We start from the raw sequence: 25,218 nt of genomic DNA, 5'->3' as shown, positions 1-25,218 counted from the left end.
TATGCTTTTATTAAAAAGTCAGGTGCATTGTGGAGAACTTGAATTTCAGATGTGGCACAGCCCTTGATTTCAGAAATATGTGTGTGTATGTGTGTGTGTATTTAACATATATATGTTATTTTTAATATCCTTTTCCATTATGGTTTATCATAGGATAGTAAATATAGTCCTTTGTGTTATACGGTAGGAGCTTGTTTATCCATTCTGTATATAAAAACTTACACCAGCTCACCCCAGCCTCCCATTTCATCCTCCAGCCCTCTCCCCCTTGGCAACCACAAGTCTGTTCTCTGTGCCCGTGGGTCTATTTCTGTTTTGTAGATAGGTTCATTTGTGTCGTACTTTAGATTCCACGTATAAGTGGTATCATATGGTATTTGTCTTTCTCTGACTTTACTTATTATGGTAATGTCTAGTTGCACTCATGTTACTGTATATGGCATTATTATTATTAATCTGAGTAGTAGTCCATTTTATTTATATATTTTATATATATATAAATAAATAAAATCTTCCTGATGCATTCATCTGTCAGTGGACATTTAAGTTGTTTCCATATCTTGGCTATTGTCTGCAGTGTTCCTATGAACATAGGGGTGAATGTATCATTTTGAATTAAGAATTTTGTCTGGATATATGCCTCAGAGTGGAGCTGCTGGATTGTATGGTAATTTTAGTTTTCTGAGGAAACTCAATATTGTTTTCTATAGTGGCTGTACCAACTTAGAGTCCCACCAGTACTGTAAGAGGTTCCCTTTTCTCCTCAGGTGTGCATTTTAATACAACTAGATAACAACTTTAATCTGTAAATTTACTGAAGTTAGGTGATTGAAATCTGTTGATTTATACAAATAAATACATTGTTTATGAAAGAGAAGACTAATTATTGTAAAAATGTCTATTCTCTTAACAAGTTCATAGGCATAATAAAAATTTCAGCCAAAATAATAAAAGAAAATTTTTATTTTAGAACGTTACAGTTATCCTTAAATTCATAAGGAAAATTAACAAAGGAAACACAGGAACTTTTCCCAAAATTGTCATAAAGGGAAATATGCCATAATGATACTAAATCATATTGTACAAAAATAGTTCCATGTTATTGAGTTCCATGTTGTTTAAATACAGTGGCTATTTTTCAACCCTCATTCTACATGACCTCTTAATTAGATTGGTGAAAAAGTAATTGAGGTTTCGGACCGTGAGTTTTAAATCATTGTAACTAGGCTCAAAACACATCTTTATTGATGAAAATAGGAATCGTTACAATCAACAGATTTTTGCCAACAAGAAATGTTTGTTTATTCCCATAGCATAAAAATATGTGCCTTGGGATTCGACTGACTCTTGGAAAGCATTTTCTGCCTCCTCCTGGTTGTGGGAGCATTTTCCCTGCAAAAAGATGTTGAGATGCTTGAAGGACGTGGCAGTCAGTTGACGAGAAGTCAGGTGAATATGGTGGATGAGGCAAAGCTTCGTAGTCCCAATTCATTCAACTTTTGAAGCGTCACTTGTAAGATGTGCGATCAGATGTTGTTGTGGAGAAGAGTTGGGCCCGTCCTTTTGACCAGTGTTGGCTGCGGGCATTGCAGTTTTCAGTGCATCTCATTGATTTGCTGAGCATACTTCTCAAATGTAACAGTTTGACTAGGATTCAGAAAGATGTGGATCAGATCAGCAGCAGACCACCAAACATTGACCATAACCTTTTTTTGGTGCAAGTTTGGCTTTGGGAAGTGCTTTGGAGCTTCTTAGTCGGATAAAATCCACTTTCTGTCACACATCACAGTCTGATGAGAAATGATTTGTTGTTGTGTAGAATAAGAGAAGACGACTCTTCAGAACGGTATTTTTGATTTTTTCAATCAGCTCATGAGGCACCACCCACTTACCAAGCCTTTTCACCTTTCCAGTTTGCTTCAAATGCCAAACGACTGTAGAATGGTTGATGTCGAGTTCTTTGGCAACTTCTCATGTAGTCGTAAGAGAATCCGCTTCAGTGATCCTCTGAATTGGTCGTTGTCAACTTCCAACTTCCATTATGCTCTTTATCGTCAAGGCTCTCATCTCCTTTGCAGAACAAGAACCACCACTGCACTGTATGTTCGTTAGCAGTTCCTGGGCCAAATGTGTTGATGTTGTGCATTGTCTCTGCTGCTTTGAGACCCATTTTGAACTTGAATAAGAAAATCGCTCCAATTTGCTTTTTGTCTAACATCATTTCCCTAGTCTGAAATAAATACAAACAGTAAGTTATAAGTTATTAGCAAAAAATTTAGAAATATACATTAAAAAGATGTATAACATAACCACATTTATTTAAGAATGTGTCTCAATATCAAACAGAAAAGTGCAACATTGCAAAACTGCAATTACTTTTGCATCAACCTAATAGTTGACTCCTTGAAACTCCATTCCACTGGCTTAAAGTAGCTCCTTTCATCAGCTACTCAACATCAAATGTTGGAGCTTCTTAGGGTTTAGCGTTGGACCTCTTTTTCACTATATAAATCATTGATATTTTGAGCAGTTTTGTCACTGCCTGCAACTTCTTTGACATATCAGCTATCTGTATACCAAAAACTCCTGAATTAACATTTCTAATTTGAGCTTCAGTTGTCTGCACAACTCCATGTGGATAATTCAGAGATATCCCTTGATTTCAGGTGGTTCTTAATAGCTTTTCTGTTTTTGTTGGTTTCATATTTATGCTTCAGATTATTTTATTTATCCTTGTTTTTAGCTTCTATGGAAGTAAATACAGCATTTGAACACAGTACATGTACAGCATCAAGATAAATCAGTTTGTGAACCAGTGGTGTTTTATGTAATTAAAATGAAGAAAAATCTAGGACTTAGGTTGTTAATAATTATTCAGGAGTTAGCCACACAGGCCTCCCTAAACTCAGGAAGCCACTGCTGGCCAGTAGTTATGGCCAATGATGCAGTACTTTAATATTTTCACACAGTATTTTATCCTCTTCATTATGGTGGGACTGCATTAGTTATACCACTAGAGTCCCTTTGTAAGCACTTATTGCACTTACAGTCATTCTGTTCTTTGGCCTTTTATAAAAAAAAAAAAAAACCACAAACCTGGGCCATATCAAAAGCAAAGTCCTGATTTTTTTTTTTTTTTTAATGTCTGCTGCAGTAACTTTTGAAAACAGAACAGTGAAAGCCTCCCCCTCCCCCATATCTTTAAGTAAAATAACATTCCAGGAGGATGTACTTTTAGAGTGGTCATGAAGTTGGATTTTGTTCTGAAACATTTTGAGCTGAGAACTATCAAAGCTGTACTACTTAGAAAATTATAAAGTCCTGTGTGAATTATGTCAGACAGGACTTTATATACCTTGTTTAGTTCAAAGGCAGTATTTCACTGAATTGTCTTTGGTACATCTTCACTAATAGAAACATATTTTACATAAATTTGAATATAGTTTAAGTCAAGACGGGTTTGTGGAGAATTAAGTGAGAATGTGTAGAGATCATTTTGTAAATTATATTGTGTGGTTCAAATATAGTTGTTAATTTCCAGCTTTCCCCCTCCTTATTATTTACAAAAAGGCAATTGTCTTTGTGTTTATTCTTTATTAGTTGCTTTATGTAGAGTGAGTGTTTCAGTTTTCTAATTGCTTTCACGTCTCTTAGTTTTTTAAGGAACCTCCATACTGTATACTCCATAGTGGCTGTATCAACTTACATTCCCACCAACAGTGCAAGAGGGTTCCCCTTTTTCCACAACCTCTTCAGCATTTATTGTCTATAGACTTTTAAATGATGGCTGTCGTCATGTCTTTTATTTTTAATTAATAGAATTCAGTGAGTGTTTTTTCTGCATGCTTGCATGCTAAGTCGCTTCAGTCTTGTCTGACTTTTTGTGACCCTGTGGACAGTAGTCCACCAGTCTCATCTGTCCATGGGATTCTCTAGGCAAGAATACTGGAATGGGTTGCCATGCCCTTCTCCCAGGGATCTTCCCTACCCAGGGATCTAAGCCGCATCTCTTGAGTCTTCAAGCATTGGCAGGTGGGTTCTTTACCACTAGCACCACATGTGGAATGAGAAATTTAGTCTTTTGTCAAAGATGTAAGGCAAATAGAGAAAGTCTGGAAGTTTAACAGAGGGTTGGAAACTTATAAATCATGCTGTACTTACTTACTTGTGAGTCTGAGATGAATGGTGGTCCTGATTAAGGACCAGGTGGAGAGAGGACCAGGTTTCTGGAGATTTTACCTCTTGATTCTAGTTGCCCCCTTGTTGCTTTGAGAAGGAAGTCCTCAGGGCTCACTAGTGGTTGCTGAAGTCAGAGGCACATTTCAATCACCATTTTAAATCTGGAACTTGGAACCTGGTTCTGCTTTGCTGAAGGTTTCCATTATCTTCCAAAACTTCCTGATTGAGATATATAAATGTATATTTATATTTTATGTGTGTTTATATATGTACATATGCACATGTGTTTGTGTGTATTTTTTCCCCCATGGCATTCAGCATTTAACAGTTTCTGATTTGCTTTTTTTTGAAACCATGCAATACTTTCTTATGGGGTTTTTTCACTTCTAATAAGAATGTTTGGTTATAGAGATTTGTGGTTAGATAGATGTAATCCTCTACGCATTTTATTAGATGCTAAATACTGAGTTAGAGTTTCAAAGAGTACTCAAATTGATAAGGAATATGAAACAACATTGCATGTAATAAACTCTTTAATCCCTGTCCCTAGATATCAATTTGTGGTTTCCTGTTACTTTGACTGAAAAAGTAAGGCTTATTGCCATAGTGAATGAGCTCACTTCCACGTTACTTCCTAGTCTTTGTCTCTTACACACTGAGAACCTTTTACAACAGAAAGAAAAGGGATGGGAAATTTTCTCAGTCATCTCCATTCTTAAAAGTAATAGCTTTGTTGTAAAATAAGAATATGCTAACGCATAACTTGAACATCACTGAAAATATCATAGCCTAAGTTTTTTAAGGTTATTTTTGTGAATCTGTAGTAGTCTCAGTATCAATAACCTCAGATAAGCAGATGACACCCCCCTTAGGGCAGAAAGCAAAGAGGAACTAGAGACCTTCTTGATGGAGGTGAAAGAGGAAAGTGAAAAGGCTGGCTTAAAACTCAACATTCAAAAAACTAAGATCATGGCATCCAGTCCCATCACTTCATGGTAAATACATAGGGAAACAATGAAAACAGTGAGAGACTTTGTTCTCATGAGCTCCAAAATCACCGTAGATGGTGACTGCAGCCATGAAATTAAAAGATGCTTTGCTCCTTGGAAGCAAAGCTATGACTAACCTCGACTGCTGATATGCTAACTAGACAGCATATCAAAAAGCAGAGGTATTACTTTGCCAACAAAGGTCCGTTTAGTCAAAGCTATGGTTTTTCCAGCAGTCACGTATGGATGTGAGAGTTGGACTATAAGGAAAGCTGAGCACTGAAGAATTGATGCTTTTGAACTGTGGTGTTGGAGAAAACTCTCGAGAGTTCCTTGGACTGCAAGGAGATCCAACCAGTCCATCCTAAAGGAGATCAGTCCTGAATATTCATTGTAAGGACTGATGCTGAAGCTGAAACTCCAATACTTTGGCCACCTGATGGCCAAAGAGCTGACTCATTTGAAAAGACCCTGATGCTGGGAAAGATTGAAGGTGGGAGGAGAAGGGAACCACAGAGGATGAGATGGTTGGATGGCATCACTGACGCAATGGACATGAGTTTGGGTGGACTCCAGGAGTTGGTGATGGGCAGGGAGGCCTAGTGTGCCGTAGTCCGTGGGGTCGCAAAGAGTTGGACACGACTGAACAACTGAACTGAACTGTGGTGTTGGAGAAGGCTCTTGGGAGTCCCTTGGAGAACAAGGAGATCAAACCAGTCATTCCTAAAGGAAATCAATCCTGATGAAATATATTCATTGGAAGGACTGCTGGCTGAAGCTGAAACTCCAGTACTTTGGCCACCTGATGCAAAGAGCCAACTCGTTAGAAAAACCCTGATGCTGGGAAAGATTGAAGGCAGGAGCAGAAGGGGATAACAGAAGATGAGATGTTAGATGGCATCGCCCACTCAATGGACATGAGTTTGAGCGAGTTCTGGGATATGGTGAAGGATAGGGAAGCCTGACATGCAACAGTCCATAGGTCACAAAGAGTCGAACACAACCAAACAACATTCTCCTCCATTTGGGCAGTGGATTTTTAGAATTCAGAGTTTCATGTCTTAGTTCACGTTAAGCTTTGAGGTACAGGCTATACATATGAGGGATCAGATAGTAAAGAATCTGCCTGCAGTGCAGAAGACCCAGGTTCAATCCCTGGGTTGGGAAGATCCCCTTGAGAAGGGAATGGCAACCTACTACAGTATTCTTGCCTGGAGAATTCCATGGATAGAGGAGCCCGGGGGTACAGTCCATGGGGTTGCAAAGAGTTGAAAACAACTGAGCAACTGACACTTTCACCTTTTATACATATGAAAGCCAGTGATGATACATCACTAGTATTTTGTACCTTAAAAAGTCAATGTTAATGAAGTCTGTTTTACGAAATTTGGTGATCACTTCTAACACATGCAGTTCATGTTTGAGTTTGTGAAGTCTTAGTTGCTCTGTCATTTTGTTTTAATCAGAATATCTAAATTTCAACGGTTATTTTTCACTTTTTTTTAGGATTATCAAAACATAACATATTAAAATCAGGGGTTAAAACAAGTATACTTTTAATAGCACCATTAAGTATAGGGTTTCCCTGATAGCTCAGTTGGTAAAGAATCCACCTGCAACGCAGGAGACCCTGATTCGATTCCTGGGTTGGGAAGATCCTCTGGAGAAGGGAAAGGCTACCCACCCTGTATTTGGCCTGGAGAATTCCATATAGGCCATGGGGTCGCAAAGAGTCGGACACGACTGAGCGACTTTCACTTAACTATAGGAAGAAATAAGGTTAGTGTGGTGAGGAAAATTACAAGAAACTTGTATATGGTTCTGAAAACTACTTCCTATTTTTGTCATAATGACAAATTTGAATTATAGTATTCCTTAATATAAATTGGAAATGGCATGATTTTGTGAATACGTCAGCTAAATAATTTAGAATGATCCAAAGTAGTTTGCATCATTCCTGTCAGTTTAATGAATTGTTTTATATGCTTTATATCTTAAAATCTAATGTTGTAGTATGTAGCCTCGTGTATTCTTTAGCTAATATTAACATGATTTTTGTTCTAGCAGCAGGTGCCAATCAGAAGTGCTCTAGGGACTTCTCTAGTGATCCAGTGGTTAAGCCCCTTCACCTCCAATGCAGGGGGTGTGGTTTTGATCCCTGGTCAGGGAACTAAGATCCCACATCCTCAGGGCACAGTTCCCTGCCCCAAAGTGCTCTGATACCCAAATAGAATTTTCAGGAGTAGACTGGAGACAGGAGAGGCTCTTATTAGAAAACACATGGCCCTCATCAGACTTTGTTAACTTAAAATTTTGACAGTTTTGGTGAGACTCAATTGGAAGATTGAGTTGTGTGAGGAATCCTGGAGAGTTAATAATTCAATTAAGTTATCCATACCAATTTTGTAGCTAGTAAGCAAGAAAGCTTGAGACTATGTTTCAACATTGACAGGTATAAGTTTTGAATTATCCACCACTCCCATGATCTACCTGAAATGTCTTTCCCCAAGATATCCTTTTATGATATTTTAGTTAAGAACTGATGAAATAAATCGATTGACTTGTTTTTTAATGTTTTAAGTAAATCTTACTTTGTCCACATAATTGCTTTAAAGAGTAAATGTAATCGCCTTAAACAACAGGAATAAGGAGGTAGACAAGTGTGATTTAGAATCAAATCACAGGCCTACTTAAATTATACCCTCTCTTAAATGGATCTCTCAGCTGCAAATTAATGCCTAAAAGAGTAACTAGTAACTGATGGGAAGGCATAGTAGAATTTCAGTTAAAATTGGAGTTTCACAGCAGTGGTCAGGTACCATTTGTTGTTGTTTAGTTACTAGGTTCTGTCCAACTCTTTTGCGGCCCCATGGACTGTAACTCACCAGGTCCCTCTGTCCATGAGATTTCCCAGGCAAGAATACTGGGGTGAGTTGCCATCTCCTTCTCCAGAGGATCTTCTAGACCCAGGGGATCTTCTCAACCCAGGAAACGAACCTGCATCTCCTGCATTGGCAGGTGGCTTCTTTACCACTGAGCCACCTGGGATGCTCAGTCAAGTACAATAGTGAGTGAAGTCTCTCAGTCGTGTCGGACTCTTTGCGACCCCGTGGACTGTAGCCCACCAGGCTCCTCCGTCCATGGGATTCTCCAGGCAAGAATACTGGAATGGGTTGCCATTTCCTTCCAAATTGCTTATTACCCTATCATGTATGTATGTTGTTACCTGATTAGTTTCATGATGAATTTAAATAAAGAGTTAATTTTTCATTTGATCTTTCTTTCCTACCCCACCCCTCGCATCTTTTAAAAAGATATTTAATTCAAGTTAACAGTGTATCTTTTCCCCCCTTTACACTTGGAGGTAAACGTACTTAAACATCTATGCATGTAAATAATAATGCAAAAATCCTTTAAAATCTTATTCTGTTGATTGATTTTGTTGCATTGGCAGAGTGAAGATAGTCCAAGTCCCAAGAGACAGCGCCTCTCTCATTCAGTCTTCGATTATACATCAGCATCACCAGCTCCCTCACCACCAATGCGACCATGGGAGATGACATCAAATAGGCAGCCCCCTTCAGTTCGACCAAGCCAACATCACTTCTCAGGGGAACGATGCAACACACCTGCACGCAACAGAAGAAGGTTAGTTGGTTCTCTTGCTTATTAAATTTTTGGTCATTGGTAGAGTATTTTTAAACATCTGAAAGCATTTTTTCTGTAAGCATTTTATAAATATATCAACACCTTTGTCTCTGTACACTCACACACAAACAACTTACAAGTTGTTTGGACTACCACACGACATCATGAGAATTCATTTAGCTTGGGATTGACACATGTAGAAATTGTATAATAAGAGGCTAAAGTGATTTACTTAAAATCAGTCTGTACCATTATATACGAATTCAACTACCTCAAGGTTTAAGACTTTTTGTGGGCTGACCTTCAATCCATATTACTGAAAAATGCATTTTATAATTTACAACAGTACTCCAAAATCCCTGTAGATGATGACTGCAGCCATGAAATTAAAAGATGCTTGCTCCTTGCAAGAAAAGCTATGACATACCTAGACAGTGTATTAAAAAGCAGAGACATTATTATTTTGCCAACAAATCTGTATAGTCAAAGCTATGGTTTTTCCAATAGTCATGTATGGATGTGAGAGTTGGACCATAAAGAAGGCTGAGCACTGAAGAATTGATGCTTTTGAACCGTGGTGCTGGAGAATACTAAGGAGAGGCCCTTGGACAGCAAGGAGATCAAACCAGTCAATCCTAAAGGAGAAGAGTCCTGAATATTCATTGGAAGGACTGATGCTGAAGCTGAAGCTCTGATACTTTGACCACCTGATGCAAAGAGCCAACTCATTGGAAAAGATGCTGATGTTGGGAAAGATTGAAGGCAGGAGGAGAAGGGGACAACAGAGAATAAGATGGTTGGATGCTATCACGGACTCAATGGACAACAGTTTGAGCAAGTTCCAGGAGATGTTGAAGGATAGGGAAGCCTGGTGTGCTGCAGTCCATGGGGTTGCAAAAAGTCAGACACAACTTGAGCAACTGAACAGCAACAACAGTGGAAATATGGAAGTCTTAGAAATGATCAGTCTCTTCTTCACTCCATTATTATCCATTCCATTCTTACAAATGAATAACCTCTCTCCACAAATATTCCTTCTGTATTCTCTAAGGCAGCTGTAGTTTCATTAAGTTTCTTTTCAAATTGAGGACCTGTGATATGAGGAGTGACTGAAGTTTAGTTCAGCTTTCAGTCCTCTCTTCTATGTGGGACTTGGCTCTTGCTTTTTCTTCTCCAGGGAATATGTTTCCTGAGCTGCTTCCTGTTTAGTAGTGGCCTGAGGTCATACCTTTCCTCTTCCAAGGAAATAGAGCATCCTTGAAGTGAGACAACTGTTTATCTTTCCAGGATGTTGATAATCTAAGAAGTACTGATGATCTCGAAGTAGTAAGGTGTTACGAACTGAATATGTTTCCTGAATATCCATAGGCTGATACCTTAACCCACAGTGTGGATGAATTTGGAGATGGGGCCTGTAAGGAAGTAATTAAGGCTAAATGAAATCATCAGGACAGGCCCCTGATCCAAGAGGATTAGTGTCCTTACAAGACTCCAGGGAGAGAGCTTTCACCAGAAATCGAGCATGCTGGCACCTTGATCTTGGACATTAAGTCTCTCGAACTTGAGAAAATAAATTTCTGTTGTTTAAGCCAGTCTGTGATACGTTGTTAGGGCAGCCTTAGGGCACTTAATTTTGGCTCAGATGGTAAAGTATATGCCTGTAGTGTAGGAGACCAGGGTTTGATCCCTGAATTGTGAAGGTCTCTTAGAGTAGAGAATAGCTACCCATTTCAGTATTCTTGCTTGGAGAATTCCGTGGACAGAGGAGTCTGACGGGCTGTAGTCAGTGGGGTTGAAAGAGTTGGACACAACTGAGTGACTGACAGACAGGTAACTTAATACTGAAGGGATCTTAAAACCCGTCATTCGTTGTTCCAAATCAGACAAGATAAACCTGTTCCTGAGGTATATTCTGTTGAGACCATTAAACTTTCACATTATCTGGTGCATTATTACCCAATTATATGGGAATGTTTAAGTAAAATAATGTTATGCTAACCAGGTAAAATATTTCATAGCTGTTAAATATAACTACATAAGGAAATAACGTCTGAGTACCTGCTGTGATATTTCCTATTGTTTTATGGTAAATATGCCATACATTCAGGAGAACTTGTAAAACAAGTGTACATTTAAAAAGGATAACACACAAGTGTGCCCTACACTTAGGTTAAAATATCACATCAAAATCCTTTCCTGTGATTTGTTAAACCCTTTCCTGTGATTTGTTCTAACTCCCTTGGTACATGTTTTTAATACCTGTAAATACATTCTAAAAACACAATTTTGCATTTTGTTTAATACACGTAAGTGTATTTTTTGTTTATTAAGCAGTCTTTTTTAATGTGGGTAGCAGTAGTTCATTTATTGTGATATAATCTTCCATTGAATTAATGTACCATAATTTATGTACCCACCTATTGTTGGATAATAGTTATGCCCAGTTTGGGTAATAAAAAGAGTTCTATTAGGACCCTTTGTGTACACAGCGCCTAGTGTGCATGTGCAAGCATTTCATTAAGATAAAAGCCTAGGAGTACAATTGTAGGTCATCAAATGTGTTCTGGACCAGAAAGGGCATGACAGTGTCTGTTGCTGGATGGCAGAAACTAGTTTTCAGGTTGAAAAGAAGCATCAATCTCCACGTTCGTCAAACACAAAGGAGAGAGAGGGAGCACTTACCTAGAAAACAAGCTACAAATTTGTTATCCCCAGCATTGTGTGTTGTTTGTTACTTCCTTCTCACTTTAGTACTATACTTACGCTGCTGCTGCTAAGTCGCATCAGTCATGTCTCACTCTGTGCGACCCCATAGCTGGCTGCTGCTAAGTCGCATCAGTCGTGTCTGACTCTGTGCGACCCCATAGCTGGCAGCCCACCAGGCTCCTCCGTCCCTGGGGTTCTCCAGGCAAGAACACTGGAGTGGGTTACCATTTCCTTCTCCAATATATGCATGCATGCTAAGTCGCTTCAGTCGTGTCCGACTCTGTGCAACCCTATAGACAGCAGGCCACCTGGCTCCTCCGTCCATAGGATTCTCCAGGCAAGAATACTGGAGTGGGTTGCCCTTTCCTTCTCCTTAGTACTTATAGGCTAGCTATAAGTTTAACTGCCAGTTTTTCTGCCAGAAGTAGGGTTTATAAGCAGATGCAGTATTCAGCAACAATCGGATACAATTTCAGATACAAAGATGAGCACACTGGGAAGTTACCAAACATTTGAAGAAAGCCAACAAAGTGAAAGAAAGTCTCTGAAACTCAAAGAAAGAACTTGAAGTAACAGTTAATAAAATAACTAATAAAACAGTTAAGAAACAAGAATAATTTTTGAATAAGTGTAACATGAAAGAAGTACAAGAGATTGTATCCCTAAAAATCAACTGGAAATCGTAGTTGGTAAAATTAATGAACAGGCAGAAAAAGCATCTTGGTCCTGGAAGATCAAGTAAAGAGCTTTCCCAGAATGTAATGTGAAAAGGGAAAAATGGAAAGTGTGGGAAAGAAATTTAAATATATTGACAGTCATCAGTTGTAAATACATCTAATCATATTTCCAGATGGAAACAATAGAAGGGAACAGTTTTTATAGAAATAGTATAAAAATCATTTTCAAGAATTAAAGAACGGGTGTTGAGCAAGATCTTGGTGAAATTCAAGAATGTGCATAAACATTCAGAGAGAAAGAAAGTTGAGCAATAAGAGATCTTCCCTGAATCATACACCTTGATCAAGAGGGATTTATCCCAGGGTTGCAAGGATTTTTCAATATTTGCAATTTAGTCTGAAATACTACATTAGCAAATGGAAGAATAAAAACCATATAATCACCTCAGTAGATATAGAGACAGCTTTTGATAAAATTTGACACCATTTATGATTTTAAAACTTTTCAGAAGGTAGGCATAGAGGGAACATACCTCAACATAATAAAGGTCATATGTGACAAATCCACAGCTAATGTCATACTCAACAATGAAAAGCTGAAAGCCTTCCCTCCAAGATCAGGCATAAGACAAAAATGTCCACTCTTGCCACTTTTATTTAGTATGATTTTGGACATCCTACCCAAAGCAGTTAGATGGAAAAAAGAAATAAAAAGAATCTAAATTGGAAAGGAAGAAATAAAACTATCACTGTTTGCAGGTGATATAATACTATACATAGAAAATCCTAAAGATGCCACCAGAAAACTACTAGAGCTCATCAAGGAATTCAGTAAACTTGCAGGATGCAGAATTAATATACTGAAATCTGTTGCATTTCTACACATGAGCAACAAACTATCAGAAAGAGAAATTAAGGAAATAATCTAACTTACCATTGCATCAAAAACAATAAAATATCTAAGAATGAACCTACCTAAGGAGGTAGAAAACCTTGTAGAAAGGTAGCAAGAGAGACCACATTCACATAAATTTTATTACAGTACACAGTTGACCTTTGAACAATACGGATTTGAACTGCATGGATCCATTTATATGTGAGTTTTTAAAAATAAACACTATGCTGCTGCTGCTGCTAAGTCATTTCAGTCGTATCTGACTCTGCGACGGCAGCCCAGTAGGCCCCTCCGTCCATGGGATTTTCCAGGCAAGAGTACTGGAGTGGGTTGCCATTGCCTTCTCCACAGATTCAGTGCAATCTCTATCAAAATACCAATGACATTTTTCACAGAACTAGAACAAATAATTTTAAAATTTCTATGGAAACACAAAATACCCAAATAGCCAAAAAAAATCTTGAGAAGAAACAACAGAGCTGGAAGAATCAATTGCTCCCTAACTTTCACACTATATTGCAAAGCTATCAGCATCAAAAAAGCATGGTACTGGCATAAAAAGAGAAACACAGGTAACTGGAACAGGATAGAAAACCCAGAAATAAACCCACCTACAATGGTCAATCTATGACAAAGACAAGAATATACAGTGGAGGAAAAAGCCTCTTCAGTGATATTGAAAAAATTGGACAGGTGCATGGGAAAAAATGAAATTAGAACATTCCCAAACACCATATAAAGAAATAAACTCAATATGGATTAAAGACTTAAATGTAAGACCAGATAACTATAAAACTCCTAGAGGAAAACATGGCAAACTCTTTGACATAAATTGCAACAGTACTTTTTTGGACCTGGTTCCTAAAGCAAAGAAAATAAAAGCAAAAATAAGCACTTGAGACTTAATTGAATTTTAAAAGCTTTTGCACAGCAGAGGAAATCATCAACAAAATGAAAAGACAACATACTGAATGGGAAAAGGTATATGCAAATAATAGAACTGATAAGGAGTTAACTGTCATACATATGTAAACAGCTCATAACAGAAAAACAATTTGATTTTAAAAATAGGCAGAAGACCTGAATAGATGTTTTTCCAGAGAGGAAATGTGATGGCCAACAGGCACCTGGAAGGATACTCAGTGTCACTAATCATCAGGTTATTGCAAATTAAAACCACAGTGAGATATCACCTCACCCCTGTTAGAACAGCTATTATCAAAAAGAACATGAAAAGCAAATGTGAGCAAGGCTGTGGGAAAAAGAGAACACTTGCACACTGTTGTTGGGAATGTAAATTCGTGCACCCACTGTGGAAAATACTATAGATGTTTCTCAACGAAACTAAAAATAGAACTACCATATGATCCAGTAGTTCCACTCCTGGGTGCATATTTTTAAAAAAGAAAAATAATTCAGAAAGATACGCACCTTGATGTTCATAGTAGCACTGTTTACAATTGCCGCGGTATGGAAACAGCCTAAGTGTCTAACAACAGATGATGGATAAAGAATACGTAGTAGAATACTACTCAGCCATAAAAAGACTGAAGTTCTGCCATTTGCAGCAGAATGGATGGACTTGGCATTATGCTAAGTGAAATAAGTCAAGAGAAAGACAAATACTGTATGGTATCACTTATATGTGAAATCTAAAAAGTACAACAAACTAGTGAGTATAGCAAAGAAACAGACTCACAGATAAAACAAGCTAATGGTTAACCAATAGGGAGAGGGAAAAAAGTGAGGAATGCAGGAATTCCAGTGCAGGAGTAGGGGATTAAGAGGTACAAACTATTCAGTATAAAATAAGCTACAAGAATATATTGTACAACACGGGCAACATAGCCAATATTTTATAATGATTCTGAAGGGAATGTAGCCTTTTAAAATTGTGAGTCACTATGTTGTATATTTCTAACTTATTGTATGGCAACTATACTTCTGATTAAAACAGAAAACCTTTTTGAAAGAATTATTAAAAACTATTCTATCTGGGAAGTAGAAGAATAAATGTAGAAAGGATGATTTAATATGATTTGGTTAGGAAAGGAAAAAAGACATTGCTAAGTCTGAATAAAAGTCTCTTTAAAAAAAGATTGAAATTAAAAAAAAAAATCTGAACATAAAATGGGGACAGAGCAGAGAGAAGTAAAAATGTGCAATCCAGATATTTTTTAAAAAATGTAAGTATGTATTTAAAAATATAAGTGTAGTCACTGGAAGAATAAAACTGGTATATATAGCTTCCACACAATGAAACAGATAAACAGCATGTAGTCTAGAAAACTCAATCCAGCAAGGGTATGTAAGTGAGCCAGGAGGGAATAGCCTTGTGCTGTTTACAAATGATATGTCTAAAACAAAGTGATAAAGTAGTATCTATCACTGATATAAAAGTCAACTGAGAAATATTTGTCCATCTTTTATCACTGTTTCTTATTTCTAGATTTTCAAATAATTATGGTTTCTAAATGTTCTACCACAAAGTCATATACATAATGTTTAATAAGAGGAAATTCAGGAAAGATAGGGACCAAAATTGTCGAGGAATTTACATTTCAGCACGAGGACTGGTGTCTTAATTTGTGTGAGTTTTGAGTTTCTGAAATTATGTTTGAGTAGGGAAGTAAGAGCAAGAAGCAACAATGGAATCAAATAATAAAAGGGATAATAAAAGGGGCCCTTAAAGTTTTTGAGCAGGATGAGTGTTTTTCGGGAGATGATCTGGGTGTGTGTTTTGATTTTAAAGTGCACATTTTTTCACATCATAATATCTATATTGATGGTATGAAGTGAAGTGTTAGTCGCTCAGTCGTGTCCGACTCTTTTCAACCCCATGGACAGTGGCCTGCCAGGCTCCTCTGTCCGTGGAATTCTCCAGGCAAGAATACTGGAGTGGGTTGCCATTCCCTTCTCCAGGGGATCTTCTTGACTCAAGGATTGAACCCATCTCCCACATTGCAGGGAAATTCTTTACCACCTGAGCCACCAGGGAAGCCTGTAGCATAGTCTTAATTGGCAGCTTTCTCCTTTTTAGTGATATATTAAACGGTCCTTTAAAATAGTTGTACAGATACAGATATGTGCATATACATAGATAAATTTTCTTGTTCTTTTCTCTTAGGCTAGAAGCAGTATAGCAGTCAGCACACTTAGCTTTTAAATACCATTCTACAGTTTAAGGAACCAGGACTCTTTGGAGTCTCTTTTGGAGAACTGGTTAATTCCAGAGTCGGTGTAGGGAAAATACTAGATGAGCCTAGAGCATATTGTGGTCCATATATTAAGGAAGTGCTCAAAAGGATAAAGACAATAGGAGAAGGTCACAGGAGCCAAAATGCTCCTCCCATTGAACAGAGTTAAAATAATTTGAACAACAAAATAAAATGACTGTGGATTATCACCTAAAGAATAAAATAAATATCCATTAGCCCCTACTCATAAATAACTAAGTGAGAGAGAAGGAGTAGCTCTTCTTTATAGAATTGCGGTTGATATATACGGAAGAAATGAAGGGAGTAGAAAATCACCATTAGAATATCATAACAGAGGGATTGCTGAAGATCCATTCATGCAATCTAAAGTTATTGGCAAACTTTTAGCAAAAGCAGAATATTTGCATGATTCAGAGTATCTCCCCAAGAAAATAAAATCTATCCCTGCTTCCATTTTCCCCTTCTGTTTGTTTGCCATGAAGTGATGGGACTGAATGCCATGATCTTAGTTTTTTTATTATTGAGTTTAAAGCCAGCCATTTCACTCTCCTCTTTTACCTTCATCAAGAGGATTTTCAGTTCCTTTTCACTTTTTGCTATTAGAGTGGTATCATCTGCATATCTAAGGTTGTTGATATTTCTTCTGGCAACCAACTCCAGTATGCTTTCCTGGAGAACCCCATGGACAGTAAGAAAATAGGGTCTTGGCAAAAACCTGTTTAGCCAAGTGATTGGTAATACATACGTAAGCATGAGTGATGCATATCAGTGTCGTGGGGCCCTTTATACAGTGCACTGAAAAGGGCCTATCAACTCTGTGATATCCTTTCCAGTAATACGTAATGCCATGCAAGTCATGAGAAAACATCAGACACACCTGGGTTAAAGGACATTCTGCAGAGTATGTCTTCAGAGGTATCAAGGTCATGGAAGACTGAGCTTTCATGGATTGGAGAAGACTAAAGAGGCATAACCACTCTGCAATAATGGGATCCTGTATTGGATTCTGAAACAGTGAGGGAACATTGTTAGAAAAACTGGGTGAAATCTAAATACATTCTGTTGTTTAATTAACAGTATGATACCAAGGTTCATTTCTTAATTTGGATAATTTTTTTTTCTAATGGAAGATATTAACATGAGGGAAAGCTGGGTAAGGGTTATACAAAGACTATATGAAAAGTATCTCAAAACATTAAAGTAAGTTCTAAGGTAGATGGCACCTGAAAATCAGTGAAATATAGTTTTGAAGCAGAAATGCAAAAAGTTATGCTGAACATAGAGGAAGCAATGAATGGAACATTAACCTTGAGGGTTAGTATTAAGAGCACTGTGGAGAAATTAATACTACAAAAGAATGTCCCTTGTTCTTTTTAAGATTGGGCAATTGAGAGAAAGAAGAAACAGATTTAGAGGTGCAGAATGCAACAATTAAGGGAAAGGTGACCTGTCCTCAGTAAAGACTGCTGAGATGGCTATGTGCAGCTGTGTCTAGAAAGGGGCTGTTTCGCCTCTTGTGCCTGAAATGGAGTACATTTTTATTGAGGCCTGCTGTTTCGAATTGTTACCCATGTTGAGCCCTTGTAAAAAGCAGTGGAGCTGAATTGTGGAATTAAGGGACGTGGAAAATAGAAGCCTACTTATGATAACAACTGTTATTTGTGTTTAACTATGTAGATGACAAGTGCATAGAGAGTAAAAGTGGTTTCTTTCAGTAGCCAGTTCTGTCGCTCAGCCGTGTCCGACTCTCTGCGACCCCATGAATCTCAGCACGACAGGCCTCCCTGTCCATCACCAACTCCCGGAGTTCATTCAAACTCATGTCCATCGAGTCGGTGATGCCATCCAGCCATCTCATCCTCTGTCGTCCCCTTCTCCTGCCACTAATCCCTCCCAGCATCGGGGTCTTTTCCAGTGAGTCAGCTCTTCACATGAGGTGGCCAAAGTATTGGAGTTTCAGCTTCAGCATCAGTCCTTCCAATGAATACCCAGGACTGATCTCCTTTAGGATGGACTGGTTGGATCTCCTTCCAGTCCAAAGGACTCTCAAGAGTCTTCTCCAACACCACAGTTCAAAAGCATCAATTCTTCGGAGCTCAGCTTTCTTCACAGAAAAACCACTGGAAAAACCATAGCCTTGACTAGACTGACCTTTGTTGGCAAAGTAATGTCTCTGTTTTTGAATATGCTGTCTAGGTTGGTCATAACTTTCCTTCCAAGGAGTAAGCATCTTTTAATTTCATGGCTGCAGTCACTATCTACAGTGATTTTGGAGCCCCAAAAAATAAAGTCTGACACTGTAGCCAAATTCTACCTAAAAATTCTGTATATCGCTAGAGTATTTATGCTGACACTATCTCACAGTCATTTTCATTCTCAGTATTTATTGTTACTCAGTTATTTGCAATTGTAAATAGATTAAATGTTTTTTAGTTATTACTCATTTTTTATAATTGTCATTTTGGGCATGTGGGAACTATGTCTTTTCTATATGCCTTAGCCAGTAGACAAATATAAAATGCCCGTTAGGCATAATAGGATTACTGCCAAGGTATATGCAGATTAAAATTTGTTGTATAATGTTTATAAAATAAAAGGGACAAAATAGTAGGTTAAAGCATAAGAACTTACTGATATTTGTCTATAAAAAGGGCAATTTTATACAATTAAACCCCCACCCCCAAAATGACAATGATTGGCTATTGATTTCTAAATACTCTCAGAACCAATTATTAATTTTGTTTTCTTCTGTTATTTTTTAAAAAAACATGCGTTGTATTTTGTGTTTAGAGCTGATGATGAACCACAGCAGTTCTTTAATACTCAAGCCTATTTAGCTTATACTGCTAATGGATTACAAAGAGAGAGAGTACAGAATCCTGATGGATCACAGCAGTAAACATTATAACAACCTCCGACATTTTTTACTATATTACAGTCCTCCTGTCAGGCGTCAGAGAGGAAGAAGGGATCGTCAGTCTCGACTTAATTCCATTAGTCAAGATGAAAATTATCACCATCTCCCTTATGCACAGCAGCAAGCAATAGAAGAACCTCGCGCCTTCCACCCTCCGAATGTATCTCCCCGTCTGTTACACCCTGCTGCTCATCCACCCCAGCAGAATGCAGTAATGGTTGACATACATGATCAGGTATAGTAACAGAATATCCAGGAAATACAGATGCTCAAAGTTGGTAGCAGTTTATTTAGTTTGATTGTTTTTTGTTGTAGATTACTTTTACCTAAAAGGAAGTAGTTTTACCTAAAATGAATCTATTTTAGATAAGTTCATCATTCTTCATTGAAGATGAAAATTTAAATTCTACACAGCTTCCTTAAAAGAAAGTTGAACTTTAAAAAATTAAGATCTGGGTTATAAAAGCTCAGAATGACTTCATTGTAGTAGTTGATTTGAAATGACAGAGAATTTAATAACAACGCCAGTCAGTCAGCTGGTGGTTTGAGGATATACTCCTGTTTTCTGCTTCCTTCCAGTTTCTTCTAGAGTAATTCAGTAGGCAAGACAGTTGGGTGCAGCTTTGCTTTCAAGTTTTCCTAGGTCTCCACTGAGACGACAAGTACCGAGCTTTCTTTCCCTTTGTTCCTGCCAGGAACTGAGGAACTAGCTGAGAAGAGGGTTTGCCAGACCAAAAATCATAGCCACAGATAGAAATTTTCCAAGTATATTATGTGAAGTTCCTTAATAATAAAACCTCATAGACAGTACAGCAAACAAAACCTTTCAACTACTTTCCCTCTTGAGTACAGATGTAGATGTTTAAATAATAAACGATAGCTAGTGTTATAGTAAAATAGTCTATCCTGATGGTGCAGGATAAATTCAACATTAGGAAATCTTCAGTATAAAGGGAAAATGTTTTATTTTGTTAATAGATGCAAAGATATAAAATTTTGCCATCATATCCAATAAAAGATCTTAAAATGGAAAAGGGGAGTTTTATTTTCTGGAGCTGTCAGTGAGAGTTATTGAGAGCATTCCCCCTGATTGAGGACAACCACGATCTCCCAGAGTTTGTTCAGTTTCATGTCCATTGAATTGATGATGCCATCCAACCATCTCATCCTCTGTTACCTCCTTCTCCTTCTCCTCCTGCCTTCAGTCTTTCCCAGCATCAGGGTCTTTTCCAGTGGGTCGGGTCTTCACATCAGGTGGCCAAAGTGTTGGAGCTTCAGCTTCAGCAGAATAAGAGTAACTGGCACCAAATGTAATTTGCAGTCAAATTCACATCAACTGTGAAGTTACTCAAAGTATTTGGGACTGCAGGGGTCTAGAAAATATGCATATTCTCTTTGGAGGATGAAATCTTCATTCTAGTTTTCAAAGAATTTCCTCAACTAAATTTTCAAGGACAGTAAGCAGGAAACAAAGTTAACCAAATACATGAGGAAAGAAAGACTGTAAATGAAAACCAATAGAAATAGATCCACACTGGGTTCACATAACATTTCAAGCAACATAATTAATGGTAAAACTTAAAGAGTGCTTTCTTGCTGATACCTGGACTAAGCCAGGGTGATGACTATCACTGCATCTATTCAGTATCCTGGAATCTAAGCCAGAACTGGGGGCTTCCCAGGTGGTTAAGAATCCACCTGCAATGCAGTAGATGTGGGTTCGATCCCTGGGTCAGGAAGATGCCCTAGAGAACGGGAATGGCAACCCATTCCAGTATTCTTGCCTGGGAGATCCCATGGACAGAGGAGCCTGGCAGGCTACAGTCTATGGGGTTGTGAAAGCGTCAGACCTGACTAAACAACAACAGGCCAGGACTGATGATAGAGGGTAAGAATAAGAAAAGAGCAAATAGCGTCATAAGTAATTGCAGATGAGATAATCATACAGGTAGAAAATCCCAGATTATTAAAACAACAATACAGCAAATCAGTTGTTTCTTTATACTAGTCAGCATAATTAAAAAAAACAACAACATACATTGAGCATGTTTGAAATTCTCCACATTAAATATGCAGAGAAGAAAGTACAACTGAAATCAGAATAACATGAAGGAAGTTAAGGGTCTTAACAAAAGATGTTCAAGTCCTTTTTGATTACAAAACTGTCTAAACAGATATTTGGCTTGAAAGATCCAAACCTGTAAAAACTGTCTGCTTTCAGAGCTCACATACATAGAGTTAGTATATTCCAAGTAAGTTTCCAGTAAGTTTTTGGTGTAACTTGAGAAACTGATTCTTCGATTTCTACAGCATTTTACAGGACCAGGGATTATCTAGAGCAGGGAAAAGCAAACTACTGCTGGCTGTTTTTCGTAGAGTTCTGTTAGAATACAGCTAAGCTTGTTTGCTCATCTGTCATTTGTGGGTGCTTTGTGCAGGGACCAGGATGGCCCACAAACTTAAAATACTTAATTTTCTGGCCCTCGGTGAAATAGCTGGCCAACTGACACTTTGGTCTCGGGTCTCTGAGGCCAGGTGGTTCTCAAAGTATGTCTTGAATTAGCTAATCAGCAGCAGCAGCACCTGGACATTTATTAAAAATGCAGATTCTCAAACTATACACTAGATTTATCAGGTGTGGGACCCAACAATGTGTTTTAAGCCAATTAAGAGAACTTTTGGTGTATAATTTTGAAGTAGAGCAAGTTGGGCAGAGTAGCTCTTCCAATTATTAGGACTAATTATAAAGCTGTATGAAGGCATTTTTGCCAGAATAATTAAGAAATCTGGTATGGAAATAGACAAAAGTAACCTATCAGCAATATAACAAAGCCTCCAAACTTACAAAAGAATTTTGAGTAATAAATTTAGTAAGTAGTAGTATTTATGAAGAAACCTAATTTCTTGGAGGTATAGTACTGTAGTAGTGATCATGTAGTGACATGAACAAAAAGACTGAATATAAAATTGTTTTTTGTAAAATAACATTTAGTACAGTTAATATAAATTAGGATTCCAGTGGATTTTGAAACTGAATAAAATTATTTGAGGTTATTTACATAAGAATAAATGTATAAAAAATGGCCCAAAAATAAAATGAGAAGAAAGTATGATAATGAGAAGAACTTGTTTTACTAGATACTGACTTTTCTAGTAAGAGACTATAATTGAGACAACACAAATTTGGCACAAAATAGATCTAGGTATGTTTGGGAAGTTACTGAATAGAAAGAAAGAGGTAGTTCAGTTTAGAGGAAAGGGGAATGTTGATTTACCATTAAATAAAAGATTTATCAAAAGAGAAATCATAGACTGAGAAAATACTACATCTATCTCTAAGTAAAAAGCCAAACTATAAGTTAATATGAATGGACAGCCTTATAGAAAGTGGGCAGTGAACAAAGGATATAGATTATTTACATAAAAGGAAATCTAGATGATTAATAAGCATATTAAAAGATGTTCAACCTCTCTAATCTGAGAAATACAAATTTAAAGTAAATCCGGTAGATACTGGTTTTTCCCCCTTCCCCTATTGTAGTATTTGTATATAACAAGCAAGCATGCTTATGCAAATATTGTACATCTGCCTTGAGTGGAGGTGCTGAGAGTCTTGTTAACTACCATTGGGATTGGGATTTAATCCATCCAGACTTTTGCTAAAGTTTAAAATACATTCACCCCTTTACCCAGTAATCCCTGTGAAATAAATGAAACTAATGTGTAAGGATATATGTTCAGTGATGTTTTTTATGGCTGTTATTTGTATTGGTAAAAGGTTATACAAGGTAAAGTCCTTTAGTATATGAATGATAGGATTGTGTTAAAGTGATGACTGTATTTGAAATATCTTGTTAGTGTCAAAAAGAATGAATTGGCTTTAATTTCTTTAAAGAGATATCTACAATATTAATTGGAAAAAGTAAGTTGCAGGGTAATATCTCATTTCTGTTAAGAACAAAAACAATCATGACAGTAGTTCATGCATATGTTTATATGCTCATGGAGAATGATAGAGGAGGACACATTTTTAAATGTCATTTGCTTCCAAATAGATAGGATGGGAATAAAATGACCAGGGGACAAGGGAATTATTTATTTTTTTAAAAATGCTACGTAACGTTTCACTGCTGCTGCTACTGCTAAGTCGCTTCAGTCGTGTCTGACTCTGTGCGACCCCATAGACGGCAGCCCAACAAGCTCCCCCGTCCCTGGGATGCTCCAGGCAAGAGCACTGGAGTGGGTTGCCATTTCCTTCTCCAGTGCATGAAAGTGAAAAGTGAAAGTGAAGTCGCTCAGTCGTGTCCAACTCTTAGCGACCCCATGGACTGCAGCCCACCGGGCTCCTCCATCCATGGGATTTTCCAGACAAGAGTACTGGAGTGGGGTGCCGTTGCCTTCTCCGTTTCACTAGTTGGATTAAACAAATGGTTTTTTCCCTCCTGTTGAATGTGAGCAGGTTATTAGCAGACATGTTTCTTTTTTTCAGATTTCCTCCTTAGAAAAGTTTTCTGCTCTATAGAGCAGGCTTGAAGAGTTAATATAGCAGTTCATTATCTCCTGGACTTCACAAGTTTTTTTGAGTGAAGAGTCAGGCCCAGTTCAATGGATATCATATACTGCTCTTGAAACAGCTTTTCTCTACAGTAACAAGAATATTTTGGTTGAAACTGTTGCAGAAGTACATTGTGAACAATCTTTGCAGCTAAGAGTAGAATCAACAAATGCCCAGATTTTAATTTTTAATAATTGATGTTTTATCCAAACTGTTAAAAGTTTATCCAAACTCACACTCACATCTTTCTGTTCTGTTTCTCTTTTCTAATAGCTCCATCAGGGCACCGTCCCTGTTTCTTACACAGTAACAACAGTGGCACCACATGGGATTCCCCTCTGCACAGGCCAGCACATCCCTGCTTGCAGTACACAACAGGTCCCAGGATGCTCTGTGGTTTTCAGTGGACAGCACCTCCCTGTCTGTAGTGTGCCTCCTCCAGTAAGTCTGCACAGTACTTCTATAGAGTGGCTAAATATGTTATATAAACAAAACACAAGAGACTTGGAGCTTTTCACTTTCAAGTAAAAAAATGCAGTTTTATTGCAACAGAAATCTCAGTTGCACCTATACAGTAACAGTAAAGTAGAATTAGCTTTAAAACTTCATATGTTTTTACATTAATTAAATTACACATATTTTAACATTCTTTGAAGGTCAAAGCGTGTTCCTTCACATGTCTGCACTGTTTATAATTAAACCTTAATAAAGATTGTCCTTCAGGTTTTAACTTAGGATATTGAACTGATTAGTAATTAAGTCTCAGAGAATTTGGTGATCAACATTAATAGTCTCAGCACTTGCTGGGTTTTTAATAGGCACTTTGAGTTGCTTAGACTTACTTATTCCATACTATAGGAAGCCTGTGATGAAAATAGTACCCTCATTTTCTAAATGATGAAATTCAAAATGGTGTGCTTAATATCATAGAAGCAATTAGCATGAGAAAACAGGAGTTCACACTCACTTCTTTGCCTCTTACACTTTGTCCTTTACCAGCCCCTAGTTCAGCCCCCTTATTTGAAAAATAGGTTGCTGAAAACCAGAGAATTTAAATGACTGGTCTAAGGTCAATAAAGTCTTCAAAGTAAAGCACTTTGCTAAATCTTAATATAATCCTAATAATCCTGTCTGAATTTGAGATTAAAACAAACACATACATACAAATATTAACACCAATTTAACAGATTAATTTACCCATGCATGGTTTCTCATTAATAGATTATAGAACCAATGTGCTAAATTAGCAAACTAAAATATTGAGAGATCATAAAGCATTTAGTTGTGAATTGGGCTCTTAGAAATAAAAAAATCTACAAGATTGAAAAGGAGAGCTTCTTGGAAAGTAGTAATGTCTGCTACATTTTAAGCCAAGTGGGAAGAGATTCCTTCTCTGTGGCACTTTCCCTTCATTTTCATAGGTATTACAAAAGC

At 37.5% G+C, this 25,218-nt stretch overlaps 1 protein-coding gene across 7 annotated transcripts in view; it reads left to right on the top strand.

Moving 5' to 3' along the window:
• RNF38 (ring finger protein 38) overlaps positions 1–25,218 on the top strand; it is a 121,161-nt gene that overhangs the window by 78,008 nt on the left and 17,935 nt on the right. For all 7 annotated transcript variants that reach the window (XM_055578538.1, XM_055578537.1, XM_055578540.1 and 4 more), the window contains 3 exons: positions 8,623–8,816; positions 19,251–19,464; positions 24,058–24,225. In XM_055578538.1, coding sequence (XP_055434513.1) covers positions 8,623–8,816; positions 19,251–19,464; positions 24,058–24,225 — 576 coding nt within the window. The remainder of the gene's footprint in view (positions 1–8,622; positions 8,817–19,250; positions 19,465–24,057; positions 24,226–25,218) is intronic.

This window comes from Bubalus kerabau, chromosome 4 (genome assembly GCF_029407905.1).
Source record: "Bubalus kerabau isolate K-KA32 ecotype Philippines breed swamp buffalo chromosome 4, PCC_UOA_SB_1v2, whole genome shotgun sequence".
Classification (NCBI taxonomy): Eukaryota; Metazoa; Chordata; class Mammalia; order Artiodactyla; family Bovidae; genus Bubalus; species Bubalus kerabau.
The sequence above is the reverse complement of the archived record's forward strand: the minus strand, read 5'-3'. Positions and strand labels throughout refer to the sequence as shown.